Source organism: Spermophilus citellus (assembly GCF_964194105.1).
Source record: "Spermophilus citellus genome assembly, chromosome: 17".
Taxonomy (NCBI): Eukaryota; Metazoa; Chordata; class Mammalia; order Rodentia; family Sciuridae; genus Spermophilus; species Spermophilus citellus.
Genome location: NC_138199.1, coordinates 41,369,537 through 41,386,713, shown reverse-complemented (window position 1 = coordinate 41,386,713; position 17,177 = coordinate 41,369,537). Strand labels below are relative to the sequence as shown.

Sequence of the window (17,177 nt, the reverse complement as noted above, 5' to 3'; positions counted from 1 at the left end):
CATGAAGTTTATATTATCACCAAGGGAGACAGATAATAAAACAGAACTACAGATTATAATGTATGTTGGAAAATGATAAATACTATGGGCAAAAACTAATTTGGGGAGGGGAGAGGGAGTGCAGGGGTGAAATTTAGTTGGGTTTTTGAGTAGAACAGCTGGGAAAGATCTTTCTGAGATAGTGACATTTGAGTAAAGACTTAAAAATGCAAAGATCCTGATGAAATTATTTCATAATACTGAGGAAGTCCCGGTGTTGCCTCAGTTCTGCTGTTGAGTGCAGGAGACAGAATGCTTGAGTGGTGACAAGTTTCTCAGTGGGTCTGGGTGAAGCCTGGATGGGACCTCAGTCGTTCTGATGCCTGTTGTTGGCAACGCCTCTGCTTCTATGTCATAAAAGTTACCTGTTGGTCATTGAATTTCTTTTCTCTGTTTCATAGGAACATGCTTTTGAAAGCAGCCAGAAATATAAAGAAGGCAAATACATCATTGAACTAGCACACATGATCAAGGACAATGGCTGGGACTGATCCGATACCATCTACCCAACCCAGTGTCCATGTGAATGCCATCTAACTGAACATTCTACCCAAGCGTGAGAGAGTGACTGAACACTTGGTTCCATCCATTTAGGGGCCTTCCCATCTGGGGCATCCTCCACACTGACACCATCTTTCTGGTGACCGGCCTCTAAATTGCCGTCTCTCTGTCTCTTTGCTTTGTATCTGTTTGTGAGTTGATCCTGGCTTCTCTCTCTGTTCTAGTGTTGGCTGAAAACAAAAACAACAAAAGGAACAGATCCTTGACCACATGGCGGCAGCCCACCTTGGAAAGGGCCCCAGGGCCTATGCAAGAGCTGCCTGATGGCCTCTTGTCAGGAAAGCAGTGACGTGGCACGTGGGCGTTAGGGAGAGGGAAAAGGGGGAATCCCAAGGGTCCTGGGAATGGGCAGAGGGTGGGAGGGTGGAGGTAGGAACAAAATTGCACTGCTCCTAGAGACCTGGTAACTTAGGCTTGAAATAATCAACCTGTCTAAAAGGACAAAGAGAAAAAAAAATATACCTCATGGCTGCAATATCTCTGATCAGAAGCTTCTGTACGTGACACCACGTGTGCCAGGATAGCAAATGAGCACAAGCAGTGGCCCTAATTCTAGCTGACAGGGCAAGAGCCTAGTTCTCTTGGGCTGAGCTGGGGCATGTACTGGCAGCAGTGAGTGAGGTAGGTGAGGCCCTGATGAGTTCTGATCTGGTTCCTCACTCGGCCCCTGGGCAATCATCTCTGCTTCCTTAGCCACCGCGTGAGGGCAGAGGACACTGGCATTTGCAATGTACGAAAGATGCAAATGTCCCAAAGGCTTTGACCAGCAACCAAGTAAAATCAGGAATTGAGGCAAGCAGTGAATAAGAGAGTGGCTGGTGCTTGGGAGCTCCTAAAGAAATAGCTCAGATTTTGAGCCAGGAAAATTAAAAGTAGAAATATTAGCAATGCTGACCGTCTACCCCTTTTTCCTGACCCTTAGCAATACTGATTCGTATTGCCAGGGGAGGAAGCTGACTGGAACAGTGTGAAGAATAGTTCAGATTTGAACCAGTCCAGGTTAGGTGCATCTTTGCTCTTTGCAAACGCAGTGGCTTCGGTTGGGTCAGCGATTCTTTGTAGTGTTCAGGGTGTTTTTCTCCACCTCCATGTTGCAGACTGTGGAAGATAAAGGCCTTGAGCTTAGGGATCACCTGGTTGGTTACTCTTCTTGGACCTTCAGTGTCTTATGTGGAGAGAAATCTGTCAGACTGGTCCAGCAATGAGGAGGGGTTACAAATCCCCATATTACCCCCTTTCTCCTCCCTTGCCCCATGCAAACTTCAGAGCATTAGGGAAGTGAAGAACAGATCCCTATAAGGCTTACAAAAAAAAGTTTGATCCATTTCATCAACACTGTGAAGTCTCCTCTGCAGCAGTTCAGCCAGGTACATGGTGCAGGACTGAAACTCTAATCTCATTTCTTAGACTGAAAATATTAAGATACTTGCAGATGAGGTAATTCAAACCTTCTAGTCCTCCAAGCAGGCTGCTCCTATAGGAAAATTCACCTTAACAGCCTCACAAAGAGTGGGTTCATGGAGATAAGAATTTGTAAAGTTGGTTAAGAGTAAAGCTGCAAACCCTCAGACATTTTCAGAATCTCATCAGCAACAGAACGAAATTCCCATAAGAAAGGAGTCTACAATGGAAATACCTTTTGTGTCTCCATGTGCTGACTGTAGAATGGGAGATTTGAGACAGTCATGGTCCTGCCCTGCCCCTGGCAGATGGCAGGATGACAGAAAACAGGGTAGTTCCATGTTTGGCAATAAGCGTGCCTCTCCTCTTTAAAGACAGAAGGATTTCTAGAAATTGAATTTTGGACTGGCATGGAGACATACCACTATAATCCCAGCAATTTGGGAGACTGAGGTAGGAGGAACTCAAGTTCCAGACCAGCCTCATCAACTTATTGAGACCCTATCTCAAAATAAAAAGGGCTAGGGATGTAGTTTAGTGCCCCTGGGTTCAGTCCCTAGTACCAAGGGGGAAAACATTGAATTTTGTTCTCCAGGGCTTCTTGTCTAAGAAGTAGCCGTAGAGATTAAGTTGTTCTCCCCCCTTTATTGCAAGGCAGACTGAGGTTCAGAAGTATTTAATTTCTGCTCCCAGGCCCAAGTTTTCAAACATTTTCCAACTTTCACATTCCTAAGCTGGCTTGCCATGACAGAAATCATGGATTTCCCCCTCTTTTCCTCCTGAAGCAAGTGGCCTTCATTTGTGGATTCAGTTAGACCCTTTGCTCAGGGACTATCCTGGCTATTAAGAGTCTCTTTCATAAAAAGAAAATGGGATTAAATGAAGACAGGTGTTTTGTCTTTAAATCTACAGTTTTAAGGTAGTCATGTACCGAAACTGGACATGGGATGTCCTAGAATTGTCAAGGGGCAGAGAAGGAGACCAATGTGCCACTGTTCTTCCTTGGAGATGGGGCCTTTGACTGTAGCATGGATCAGAGCAGTTTCCAATCAGACCCTGCTGCTGGGTTTTTTCCAGTCACCATCCATTGAGCATCCAGTGGGTGGATGGCACCATACTTGGTGCAAGAGATCTGAGTAGAGTGTAGGTTTTTCCATAACTACAGGGGGGAAAACAACTCATTAGACTTCCCTTTGTGTCAGTGAAACCAAAAGTGCTTCTTATAACTAGCTCTATTTGTGGTTTGTCTATCTAACATTTAGCAGTATTGGAGAGGCCACAGCTGAGCAGTGGAGACCCGTCAACCCATGGCCTTGGTCAGTTTATTCTTTAATTTTCTCACTAAATTATTGACCCAGAGCATAACCAAAGACCTCATCCATTCACCCTAAGTAGGTTCAGGGAATTGGAGTTTGTTGATCAAACTCGGGGGTGGAGTTACGGGGAGAAAGGAAGGGGAAAGGAGAAGTGAGAAAGGGAAAAGCGGGAAGTTCTATACCTCAGCCAGCAGCTGCCTTCATTTTGAACTGAAGTCCAGCTGGCAGATTTGTGTTCCAGCCCCCCTGCACCACCCTAGGTCATATGGCCTTGGCCACCCTGAAGTGCACCCAGACCTCCACCCCCGCCCCTGGGATATTAGTCTCAGGCTGCTGATGGGTTGATTTGACATAAATCAAATAGAGCCAAACTTGATGCCCACAAGTTCTCAGCTGGGTCTGAGTACTACCCCAGCTCCTGTGACCACAAGATCACATACACAGGGTAAAGTTAGTCTTTACTAATGGGTCAGTGTGTGCAAAGAGGTGTCCCCTTTATGATAAGATTTTCAAGTAGATATATCTATACATATATATGAAAAAAAAAGTTGCTTGTGAAATATACTTTTGTAAATAATATTTAATTTTTTAAATAATATATTTGGTGCTGTTTTCTCAGATCCCCTGAGAGCACTTTTTATTTTAAATTCTATGATTTCCTCTGCATTTCTTGAAATATATTTTAAGGGAAACAGTAATCACCAATGTACTTTTTTTTTTCTTCTTTTTTGAGGATATCTCACTTTAATCTGGATTAAGGCTTTAAAGCAATGCCTGTCTGTTATCCCCCACTACCACTAACCCACCATGGAACAGACTCTGCAGTAAATTACCAGGTTGAAAACGGAAATATTTTCTTGCACTAATATTGACTAGAAAAGAAAATAAATAAAACCAAGTAAATTTAGTAGTAACAATTTAGAGTAATTACACTTGTTGGGGGGAAAAAAATCCAACAAATCAGGATCTTGAATTTGATTGACTGTGTGTGTGTGAGAGAGAGAGAGAGAATGTGAGTGAGAGCATTTTGGATTGTGCCTCTTTTCTTTGGGGACACTGTAACCATAGTTCACACTGTGGGCACATAAGGTTTTTCTTCTTTCTCTCTGGTTGTTTTTGTTTCTGAGTGGACCAACAGCACAAACCACGAGATCTTTGTTTTCCTGAGCACAGAGCTGTTGCATTTTGTTCCTTTTTCTTTGTGTGCTCAACTTTCACAGACTGTAAAGGAAATTTGTTTGCGAAGATCCAGCAGAGTCAAGTCTGTACTTTTAACTGAGATGTGAGCGTATTGATCACGTGTCCCAGGGCTCTGGTTGTTTTAGAAGCCACATCATGTTAAACATTAACTGGTTTGGGTTAAAAGAACATTAATAACATAATACACATACCTTCTAGGTAAACAGCTTTTTTTTTTTTCCCCTAAGGTCAGATTGCCTCAGGTTCATGAAGAGGCTGGGAAATCAAATCTTGAATACAATCAATTCACATATTTTAAAATAATCTGCCACAAAGGCGAAAACATGCTAGTCCTATGAGAAAAGAGATTAATTTTTTAAAAAGTATGGTCATAAAATTTATTGGCAGTAGAAGATAAAGCCAAGAAACAAGGATTCTCTTGTTACCCAGTTCTATCTGCCCATGTGTTTTATAACATTTTGGTGAAAGTGGGAGTTGGTTCCCTTTTCCCAACCTGCAGAGACTATCTTACAATACAGAATCTATTTATGCTTGTGTTTACAAACTGTATTTGTTGGGTTTGGGTTGTTTTGTTTTTGTCTTTGTTGGCATTTTTTCAGGTCACTTTGCTTTGATAACAAAGGTAATTGTTATCAAATAATTTGTCTTCACCTTTTTCTGTATTTGTACATAGTGATGCAGTATTAGAGAAGTGCATTGTTTCTGTCATTTCTGATCTGTGTTGGTGCTCATTTGAGAAAATAAAGTTTTCAAATATTAACTCTTTTGAGAATCCATCTGTCTTCATTGGCCTGATACTTTTTAATTAATTTTTTTATTAGTGCTTTATAACTATGTGTAATAGTGGGAGTCATTATGCTGTATCCACACATGCACATGACATAATAACCTGGTATGTTTTCTCTTGACATTTAACTTTTAAAGTAGTGAAAGGGCTGTAGGAGGAATCACCCAGTCACAGACCTGTCAACTAAGATCTTAAGAGGTTATTTTTCCAAGACAGTTGACCAATAAATGAACAAATAGCAGGTCTCCTGTTTATCTACCAATGCTTCTGCTTGCTTTAGATAACTGAAATGCATTAGTGACTTTTATCCAGTTCTCTGTACCAAACCCCACATTCCTAGATTTATTTATTTATTTACTTATTTATTTACTATTTATTTATTGTGTGGTATCAGGGAATGAACCCAGGGGCAATCTACCACTGAACTACATCCAAGCCCTTTTTATTTGAAACAGGATTTTGTTAAGTTGCACAGGCTGGCTTTGAACCTGCCTCAGCCTCCAGAGTCACTGGGATGATGGGCATGTGCCACCATGCCCAGGTCTGCAAGTTTTTTTTTTTTAAGGGGGAGGGTAATGATTTTTGTTTTTTGTTTTTTTAGTTATAGAAGGACACAATCCCTTTATTTGTTTATATGTGGTGCTGAGGATTGAACCCAGTGCCTCACACATACTAGGCAAACACTTTACCACTGAGCTACAACCCCAGCCCCTACAAGCTTTTATGATGACATCATTTTCTTTGGGCATAAGATGACAAAAGTGTGTGGGGGGGTACAAAACAACAAAATATGTCATAAAGGTATATTATCTCTGATTAGCTAACAAATGTATTCACAGTTGTAATATGAAAAGTAAAAATCAAGTCTTCTTGCTGGTTCAACAAATATTTATTGAACAAATATTAGGTTTCAGGCACTGGGTGAGGCAATTCTGTCCTAATCAGCTGTTTTTGTTTTCCAAGTACCCTTCCTTGGGTCTTACCCATATGTACACAGTCTTGAATATCAAATCAATGTGGATATTTTATGTCTGGTGCCTTCATTTAACAAGGCTGAAGATTTTTGTCATTGTTTTACACTATAAACGTTTTGTATCTCTTAGGAGTTCAACCTTGCACAGGCAGCCTAAACAGCAAAGATGATGGTAAAACTGCAAAAGTGTGTGTGTTTTCACGTTGGTGATAATGTTTACTATTTTGCAGTACTGAGGATTGAATCCAGGGGTGCTCCACCACTGAGCTACATCCCCACCTCCCTTTTTATTTTTGAGACAGTCTTGCTAAATTGTCCGCGCTGGCCTCAAACTCATGATCCTCCTGTCTCAGCTTCCTTCCTGAGTCCTTGGAATTTGAGGCGTGCGCCACCATGCCTGGCTTGGTGATAATATTTTAAAAGCCTATTCCACACAAAAGGACATGCCTTCCCTATTTCCCATGGATTTTCACCTACCCTTTCAGGGTCCAGCTGCAGTTGACTTTTATTTGTCATTGAGTATTATCTTCTTCCTGTGACCTGTTTTGCTTCAGTGGACATGCCTGTTATCATTTCACTCTTGTTTCTCTTTTGCAGACTGGGACAAGAGAAAAAATAACATGTGAAGCACACAACCAGTCTCAGGCCAGCCATCCTTGGGTCCTTGTTCTTCCAAGCTCTTATTCCCCATGGCGGCTGCTGTGGAGATAAGGCTAGGGGGAAGAAAGGAGCAAGCACCAGCCTTCACGGAGTGCCTGGGTTGGTGCTAGGCGTTGAGTGTTTTGCTGACCTGATCTTGAGCAGGGTCCTCAAAATGAGGTGCTTCCCCACGTTGTCCTAGAAGTTCTCATCATCCAGTGGGAAAGCTATGACAAATGTTGGTATCCTCATTTTGTAGATTATGAAATTGAAGTTTTGCAAGTTTCATTATTAGTGATAGAATCAGGAACTGTAAGCCATCTGACTTTAGGACTCTGGGTTCTTTCCCTATAACGTGTTGCAAATTTTAGCCTCCAGCCTTGTTGATTCTGCTTAGCTTTACATGACATTTTCCCAGTCTGTCTTGATGGTGTGTGCCACCCGCACGCAGCAGCCTGTCACATGGTAAGGAATCAATAAAATGATTGCTATTGCTGGGCCTAGAGGCACACATCTGTAGTTCCAGCTTTCCAGAAGCTGAGGCAGGAGGACCTCCTGAGCCCATAATTTGCAAGCCAACCTGGGCAATATATCAAGACCCCACCTCAGAAAAAAGAAAATTGTTATATAGATTTCTCAAAGTTTATTTTGAATTGATAGTGGGATGAAGAATATCCTATTTGCTCTTTACGTACTTTATTTAATTTTCACAATAATCCTTCCATTTTACAGATGAGGAAACTGGGGCTCTGAGATTATAAATAGCATGCCTATGGAGCTGGGCATGGTGGCACACACCTCTAATCCCAGCAACTCAGAAGGCCGAGGCAAGGGAATCTCAAGTTCAAGGCCAGCCTCAGCAATTTAACTAGACGTTATCTCAAAAAAATAAAAATAAAAAGGACATGGGATGTAGCTTAGTAAAAAAGTGCTCCTGGGATTAATCTCTAGCATCAAAATAACATGCCCATGGAAAAGCTAGGATTTTAACTGATTTTTCTGATTCTGAAGCCCACATCCTATCTGTGGCCCAGCCTGCAGTGAAATACCTACCATATAGGAACTTTTTTAACAAATCTAAGCACATACCCAAAATGTCATGGATATTTTGTTCTCTCTTGTTGTATTCATTTTTTTTTCATAAAATGGAAATCTTGTCCTTTCAAGTTCTTGAAGTACAGAGCTTAGAACTGAGGAAGAGTCATTATATTAGACTTTTATATGATTTTATGACAGTTGCTTGTAGGACTATAATTTTATATTTCTTTTGAGAAGAAAGAAAGTATTTACATTCAGTTCTTCAGTTGTTTCACTGGTTCAGTTGTTTAAAAAAAATTCTAAAACTTGCCCAGGTGGAAGTGACTAAGGTACCCTGATACCTGACATCATCTCTGTGGGGCCCATTCAAGGGTAACTCTGCAGGCTACCTAGCAACAAGCCAAGTATTAAAGTTCCTGTAGGATGAAGATACTTCTAACTCCCAAGTGATGTGGGATCGTTTTAATAGGACAATAACGAGAGAAGCTCAAGTTTGAAGGCATTAGCAAATTATTTGAACCCTGTATAGAACTATTGAATTATATTTACTTTATTTAAAATAATGTTAATGATCTGTCCCAAGCACATGAGCCCAGAAATTAACAGAGTTGAGTGGAAAGAACATTGGCTCTGGAGCTGGACAGATGGGGATTTGAAGCCTGACTGCATGCTTATACATTCATCACTTTGAGAAAGTCACTGTGATTATCGGGACTAGTTTCTGTCATCTGTAAATCAGAGATACCAGCAACAACCGAAGCTATTGCGAGGACCAATAAAATGATAGCCATAAAGTGCCCAGCACAAATAGGACTTAGCAAATGTCCCTTGTCTTTCTGCTGAGTGGTTGGAATTCACTATGATGAATACTGCTAGCGCATAGTGGGCCACATTCATCCCTCGAACTCCACCTCTAGAGACTGACACCCAGAGCTTAAGTAACCTTGGTTACTGGGCCTGGTAAGTGGCAGCACTGGGGCAAGAACCCAGACCACCTAAGCAATCAGGCTTGTGCTTCCTGCACCAGACAATTTGCTTTTACTTTTTCTTATTCCTTTTTTTTTTTTTGAAAGGGGGAAGTAGATCTGGAGATTGAACCCAGTGCTCAATCACTGAGCTACTTCCCTAGCCCTTTAAAATTAATTATTTATTTTTATTTTGAGACAGAGTTTCCCAGGCTGGCCTTGAACTTGTGACCCTCATGGCTTAGCCTCCTTAATTGCTGGCATTACTGGTGTGCACCGTTGTACTCAACTCTTGCTTTTACTTCTAGAAGAGAATGTGTATGAAAGAAGAGGGAAGGGCATCAGCCAGAAAATTCATCCTTTAATTCCGTAGCAACCATCTTTGGGAGTCTTCAGTAAAGCAAAATTTGCTCATGAGCTGTGCACAGTGGCGTGGTGTGCAGGTACCAGGCTGAAGAGGAGGCGGTGGAATGCTGTCAGGTTCACCTCCCCAGTCCCCTGGACGGCCTGGGCCACTTCTCTAGAGCAAAGCCATTTGAGCAAAGTAACCAAGACATTGAATCAGAGGTGTTTTATTTATGGTTTTAATAATGGAGTCTCTTGGGAAAAATTTGGTTCTCCATTCCCAGAAGTAAAAATGCTTCTAGAGACTAGAGAGTGTTCTTAATGTTTATTGCTATTTACTTTTTTTCCCCCCTACCACATTCTTTGAGTCACCTTAATAGAGTTTAAAATGTACCTTCATAAAAGATAGAACGATCTGAACTGTCAATTCATTTGACTGCTATGTTCTGTACCAAGCTTCCTGTGGAAAACTGGAAGTATAGGTTGATCATGCCTCTGCAGGTGACATAGTCCTTTTGTTGAACATGATGTGTTTATTACCAAAACTACTGCTCATCTAACAGAACCTTGTTTTAGCTCGGTCCAGTCCCCAGCGCCTTATTTCCCTAGCAGTGGAAGAACAGCACCCACATCTCCTGGAAGCACTCAAGCTTGATGTCGTTTCCATGGTGACGAGACATAGCCAAGGTTCAGATTTCATTTCATTTTAGATCTCAATGATATTATAAAAGGAATAGTTTACCAGGGAGAATGTCTGCCATCTGAGAGAGGAGACTGGAGGAAAGGGAGAGCGGAAGTTACCAGCCAGGCAACTAGTATGGATCTATTGTGTCCAGAGCATCAGATATTTCTCTTGCTTTGGGGAAATTCAGATTCAGCCTAATGGAGGCTGGCCTGGAAAAGCTCTATGCTGAGGGAGGCAGAACCCAACAAAAGAATATCCATAAAGATCCTTCCTGCTGGGCTGGGGTTGTAGCTCAGTGGTAGGACACTTGCCTAGCACATGTGAGGCACTAGGTTCAATCCTCAGCACCACATAAAAATAAATAGATAAGATAATGTCCATCTACAACTAAAAAAATATTTAAAAAAAAAATCCTTCCTTCGGGCACAGTGACTCACACCTGTAATCCCAGTAACTCAGGAGGCTGAGTCATGAGGATCATGAGTTCAAAACTAGCCTCAGCAATGTCGAGGTATTGAGCAACTCAGATAGACCTTGTCTTTGAATAAAATACAAAATAGGGCTGGGGATGTGGCTCAGTGGTCGAGTGTCCCCAAGTTTAATCCCAGTACCAAATAAAATAATCCTTCCTACCCCTGGAAGGCGGTGTTGGTGTTGGTGGTGGTGGTGGTAGTGGTGTTAAACACAGATGCTGGAGTTGGACTCCAAGGTTCTTTTACTTGTGTATTTAGATAGATCAGTTAACTTCATAAGGCTCAGTTGACTCCTCTTTAAAAAAAGGATAGTTGTGAAAAACAACTGAGGTAATGTACACTAGATGCCCAGACAGACCCAGGACCCTAAAGCTAAATAATGCTCATTATTAAATGTTTGTTCTGCAAAACAGGAAAATGCACTTGCAATTGCACGAGGGAGGGTGATTATTAACATAATGGATGATAACTATCCTCTTCAGTATTTTTTTTTAATTTTTTGCATCACTTTATAAACATGTTTCTCTTTATATCTTTTTTCCAAAGGAATTTGGCAAATGCTAAATCTTTGGGGAAATTGTCTTTCCCCAAAGACAATCTCTTACACTTTATTTCAATAAGTATTTTCCAGTTAGGCATTATGCCAGGGACATGCAGAGAAGGTCCCTGCCATCAGGGAGTATTCTTAGACCCCTCTGGGGTTGTTTATTTAACAAGGGGGAGTAGGTGATTGCTCAGTAAAGACAGGGTCAGAGTTGCTACAGTAATTACTGTTTGGACTAGAAAGTATGGTTCTAGGGCTCCCAGTGGAGAATATTGGGGTTGCCTCGCACATACAAAGCCCTGGATCTGATCCCCAGTTCTGAAGAAATAATAATAATAATTTTAAAAAATTATGGACGTTACTGCCATGTCTTCTCTTCCACTGGGTCCCTGAAACTCTTGACCAAGGCCTCTGTTATGGTCTTTATTAAGTGGCATGGTCTGTGCCCCTGCCTTGGACTCCCCGGAGGGGCAGAGGCAGTCTTTCTGTTCGGCTGCCCAGACTGACAGCTCAATGGATGTTTGATGAAGGAAGAGCCAAGTGGATGTCAGGTTGGTCCTCCATCAGAAGAGGAACCCACCCAATAGGAAGCTCGTGATACTTGCCAAACCTGCATGGAGGAGAGGAAAGATTGCTTTAGATTTTACCTCCATTCCACTGGATTGGAGGAGAAACTGAGAGGACAGGAAAGGCTGCTAAAGCAGGTGCATGTTTTACATCTCCAGGTGGAAGTGGAGGTCCTCAACTGGTCCCATTCAGTCCAACCTAGTACAAGTGGTGGGCGTGTGGGGTGGCTGGTGGTCACCCATATAAGAGCAAGGAAGCAGATTTCTCTACATGGCTGGTGTGGGACAGAACAGTCTGGGGTGCTGACGGAAGTGGCACGCTGTCATTGCCCAGACAAAGTCCTCACAGGTCTAGCCTGGATGCAGATGATGTATGAGCTCACAGCCACAGTCTGGGTAGACAGCATGGCTCTAATCCTCTCTATGGGGTCCCCTTAGATTCATCCTCTTTATCTCCAGGTTCCACTGATCTCTCATCATTTCCTTTTCCTCTTCTCCCCTAATTCCTGTGGTCAGGGACTCTATTCACGTGATGATGGAGGTGAGGAAACACTGCTTTCCTCTGGGGTGTTTTCTCCCAAGTCAAGTTCCCTCATGACCCTTTGGCATTCAGCTCTCTCCTCCCATTCCCAGCCCCTGACAACCCTGGTATTAGGAATTGAGCTGAGGGGAGCTCTACCACTGAGCTGCATCCTCAACACTATTTACTTATTTATATTTTGAGACCAGTTCTTGCTAAATTGCCAAGGCTGCCCTCAAACTTGCAATCCTCTTGCTTCAGCCTCCCCAGTCTCTGGTATTACATAGGTGTGCACCACTGCACCCAGCAGCCATGTTTTCTGTTCCTCTAGTCCTACTTTTTCCACAATATTCCATAAACAATATGTACCCTTTTGGGCTGGGGTTGTGGCTCAAAGGTAGAGTGCTTGCCTACCGTGTGTGAGGCACTGGGTTCGATCCTCAGCACCACATAAAAATAAAATAAAGATATTGTGTCCACCTAAAACTAAAAAATATTTTTAAAAATGTGTAGCCTTTTGTACCTGGTTTCTTTCAGTTAACATGATGCTTGTGAGATTCATCCATTTTGCTGCATGGATCAGTATGCTATTCCTTTCCATTGCTGAATAGTATTCCATTATATGTATGGATGTATTATAGTATGCCCACCAGTTGATGAACTTTTGTGTGATTTCCAATTTCTGGCTATTGTGGAGAGCATTTATGTATAATTTTCCCCTATACAGAGGGGTTTCCTTTCCCCCATAAAGGTATATTTTCTTTCTTTTTTGGGAGCTGGGGATTGAACTCAGGGTTGCTTAACCACCAAGTCCTTTTTACTTTTTTTTTTTTTTTGTCTTGAAAAGGGGTCTCACTAAGGTGCTTAGGGCCTTGCTAAGTTGCTGAAGCTGGCTTTGAACTTGCAATCCTCCTGTCTCAGTTTCCTGAGCTGCTGGGATTACTGGAAATTTTTTTTCTTTCTGGCATTGGAATTTTGTTTTTCTTTCTGATTTCTACTGCCATATTTCTTCCTTGGTATAAATGTACAGAAAATCCTATTTGACCAAATGAGACACAGATCCAAGAGGAAATTTAAGGATGGCTTTCTATAATAGTTAAAAATTATGTGTGTGTACATTATATATATATATATAATGTGCAGTGGCATATGCCTGTAATCCCAGCTAGTCAGGAGGCCGAGGCAGGAGGATCACAAGTTCAAGGCTAGCCTAGGCAATTAGTGAGAAAGTATCTCAAAATAAAATAAAAATCTTTAAAAAGGCCTGGGGATATAGCTCCGTGATAAGAGTGTCTGCCCAGCATGTACAAGTAAGTACCTGGGTTCAATCCCCAGTACTTCCAAAAACTTTATTTTACTTTTTTTTTTTAAAGAGAGAGTGAGAGAGGAGAGAGAGAGAGAGAGAGAGAATTTTCAATATTTATTTTTTAGTTCTCGGGGGACACAACATCTTTGTTGGTATGTGGTGCTGAGGATCGAACCCGGGCCGCACGCATGCCAGGCGAGTGCGCTACCGCTTGAGCCACATCCCCAGCCCCCTTCCAAAAACTTTAAAAGAATTTTTTTTTTCTTCATGCAAAAGCACAAAGATGAGAATGAACAAAGAAATGAGAGGGCAGGTCCTAGTTGTGGGAATCTCATTACCTTTCCAATATGATTCCTTCTTGTCACTCATTTGGATAGGAAATGCGTCCTTTTTTTTTTTTTTTTTTTTTAAAGAGAGAGTGAGAGAGGGGAGAGAGAGAGAGAGAGAGAGAGAATTTTTAAATTTTTAATATTTATTTTTTAGTTCTCGGGGGACACAACATCTTTGTTTGTATGTGGTGCTGAGGATCGAACCCGGGCCGCACGCATGCCAAGCGAGCGCGCTACCGCTTTAGCCACATCCCCAGCCCAAGGAAATGCATCCTTTAGTCAAGTTTTCTGGATAATACATTTTTGGAAATGTACTTCCGCTCTTAGTGTAGACTATAAAATTAGCCCCTTTATGTTTAGCCTGTCATTCAAACTAGTCTCCTTTAAACCAGAAATGCCAACTCTTATAGCAAGGTAGCTGGGACACTAGCATTGCTAAATTAGTCACATGTTGTGTGTGTGTGTGTGTGTGTGTGTGTGTGTGTGTGTGTGTGTGTGTGAAGCCTTCACCCTTGACCCAAAATTCTGTTATTTCCTAGTTGCTTTAGAAAGTTACTTGACATGAAAAGTCTTTGAATCCTTTTAAGGAATCATCTTGTTCTTTTTCTTGTCACTCCTCATTCACTTCACTGGCATATAGATGTGTAGCATAATCTTGCAATTTATAATCTGGGCCAGTTAGCTCAAGGCTCTGATGAGACAATTATGATGTCTAAAAGTGGGTGCTTAACTCAAGATCTAGAAAACTCAAGTCTGAAATGGAGATGACAACCCCTCCTTCTCTGTAAGAATCCAGAGGAAGGCATTCCTTCCAGCTGTGTGGAGGACATTCACACTGGGGGCTCTTGTTTATCCAGGGCTGCTGATTGTATGCCTCAGTGCAGCCAACAGAAGGGGAAAAGCACCCCACAGCCTACACTGACGGTCTGTGCTGCATTTTCTTTCCTTTGAATTGCTGCTAGTTGCCAGTAATCCTAGCTATTTGGGGGCTGAGGGAAAGGATCACAAGTTCGAGGCCAGACTCAGCAATTTAGTGAGACCCTTTCTCAAAAGAAAAAGTAAAAGGGCTGGGAATGTGGCTCAGTGGTAAAATGCCCCTGGGTTCAATCCCCAGTACCATAGAGTGGTAGAAATTGCTGCTTGTATCCTAAACTGACTTCACCTATCACTTCTTTTTTAACCACACTCAGGGAGGGAACAAGGGCTGGAGGGGTGGGCACTTTGTAGAATTCAGGTAATCTGCTGACTGGTTGGCAATGCTTGCTTTTGGTTTCTAGGCAATAAATCAAGACTTCCAAGCCAAAGGCTACTCCTTGTTTAGGACACCATCTGGATCCATTTTCTCAAAGCCCTGTATCCAGGGTGACCCAGTACAATGGCAAATGGAAATCCTGCTGAAATTAAGCACCCACGTTTGAGAACCACACTCCAGACAGACATTTGGTTCGAAAAGTAATGGTGACACAATGGGGTCAAACTGTCAGAGAAACGACTAATAAGAGCTCTTATGTACTGAGCACTTGGTCCTTGCCAGTCACCAAATGTGCCCCATGTGCTTTTTTATTTGCCTTCACGTTAACCCTATAATGTGGATCCACTGATTAATTCAGTTTTACAATAAAGAAAACAGGCTTAGTGGGATGGTGACTTTTTTTATATTTTGAAACCAGGTCTCACTAAGTTGCTGAGGCTGGATTTGAAATTGCAATCCTCCTGCCTCAGCCTCCCCGGATGCTGGGATTATAGGTGTACACTACCATGCCTGACTGGGATGGTGACTTCTTAAGGGCCTCTAGCTAGAAGATGGCACAGCCAGGTTTTAGGCCCAGGTAATGTGGCTCTGGAGTCTTCACTCAACCACAATGGCACCTCCAAACAGAGCCCCACTGTGCCAAAATCCCCAGGCAAAGAAGTCTGACTAAAGGGAGGGCAAATATTTTCCAGACTTTGGAATCTACTCTGAAAATCATTTCAACCATCCATTCATTTATTCATTTAACACATATTTATGAATGTGGACTGATGTCAGGGATACAATAGTGACATGCAGAGGCGTGAAGGGGAAATGCCAGAAAAGAGGATCTGTGAGTAAGGAAGGGCTTCACAGAGGAGGTGCTCTAAGAGCTGAGCCACAGAGAAGAAATAGGAATCACCAAATGCACAGGTTGTGTGCATGTGTATGTATGCATGTGTGTGCACATATGCACGAAAAGATTGCACAGAGGTGGGAAAGGTCTTCTGGGTAGAGGGAACAGCCAAGTCCCAGGACTGAGACCAGAGAGAGCACATGTGTTTGGTATGCTTAGAACACAGGGTCCAAGGAAAACAGCAGGAGAGGAGGATGAGGCTGAACAAGGAGGTTGGGGCCGGGTCTTGAAGGATCTTGTAAGGAGTTAGTTTGGGCTTGAACTCACAGACAAGAAGAAGTCATTAAAGAATTTTGAGCAGAAGCACGATATGATCACATGAGAAGCACATTCCAACTTGGTTAACTATGGAAGGAAGGATTAGAGAGCAACAGGATTAGAGGCAAGATGGGAGGGTAATTTTGGAGGATGTAGCAATACTGCAGAAAAGAAAAGATGAGCCAGGCTTGGTGGCAGATGCCTGTAATCCCAGCGGCTGAAGCAGGCAGGAGGACTATGAGTTCAAAGCCAGCCTCGGCAACAGAGCGAGGCTCTAAGCAAATCAGTGAGACCCTGTCTCTAAGTAAAATACAGAATAGGGCTGGGGATGTGACTCAGTGGTTGAGTGTCCATGAGTTCAATCCCTGGTACACCCCTACCCCTGCAAAAAAAAGAAAAGATGGGGCTGGGGATGTGGCTCAAGCGGTAGCGCGCTCGCCTGGCATGCGTGCGGCCCGGGTTCGATCCTCAGCACCACATACCAACAAAGATGTTGTGTCCGCCGAGAACTAAAAAATAAATATTAAAAATTCTCTCTCTCTCTCTCTCTCTCTCTCTCTCTCTCTTTCTCTCTCTCCTCTCTCACTCTCTCTTTAAAAAAAAAAAAAAAAAGAAAAGATGACATAAAATGCCCAACCTGGGCAGTGCCTGTAGGGAGAAAGGAAGAGAAATGAGAGTGTGATTAAGAAAGTGGAGCCCTGCTGGGTGTGGTGGTGCACACCTGTAATCCCTGTGACTTGGGAGGCTGAGGCAGGAGGATTGTGAGTTCAAAGCCAGCTTCAGCAATTTAGCAAGGCCCTGTCTCTAAATAAAATACAAAAAAGGGCTGAGGATGTGGCTAAGTGGTTAAATGCCCCTGGGTTCAAACTCTTGTGCTTAAAAAAAAAAAAAAAAAAGTGGAATCCATACAATTTGAACATTATTCCTTCATGAGGTAACATAGTGGTGTGCTATGGTCTGAATATGTTCCCTAAAATTCACAGTTGAAACAACTTCTTTTTACAAAAAACATACATATTTTCTAGTTGGACATAACACCTTTATTTATTTATCTTTATGCGGTGCTGAGGATCCATCCTCACACA

At 42.4% G+C, this 17,177-nt stretch overlaps 1 protein-coding gene and 1 long non-coding RNA gene across 6 annotated transcripts in view; one reads left to right on the top strand and one right to left on the bottom strand.

Moving 5' to 3' along the window:
- YPEL2 (yippee like 2) overlaps positions 1-5,288 on the top strand; it is a 61,496-nt gene extending 56,208 nt beyond the window's left edge. For all 5 annotated transcript variants that reach the window (XM_081272306.1, XM_081272307.1, XM_081272309.1 and 2 more), the window contains exon 5: positions 441-5,288. In XM_081272306.1, the coding sequence (XP_081128432.1) occupies positions 441-530 (90 nt within the window). In that variant the 3' untranslated portion in view covers positions 531-5,288. The remainder of the gene's footprint in view (positions 1-440) is intronic.
- Positions 1-17,177, bottom strand: part of LOC308635743 — a 573,614-nt gene that overhangs the window by 265,577 nt on the left and 290,860 nt on the right. The gene's annotated exons all lie outside the window — the stretch shown is intronic.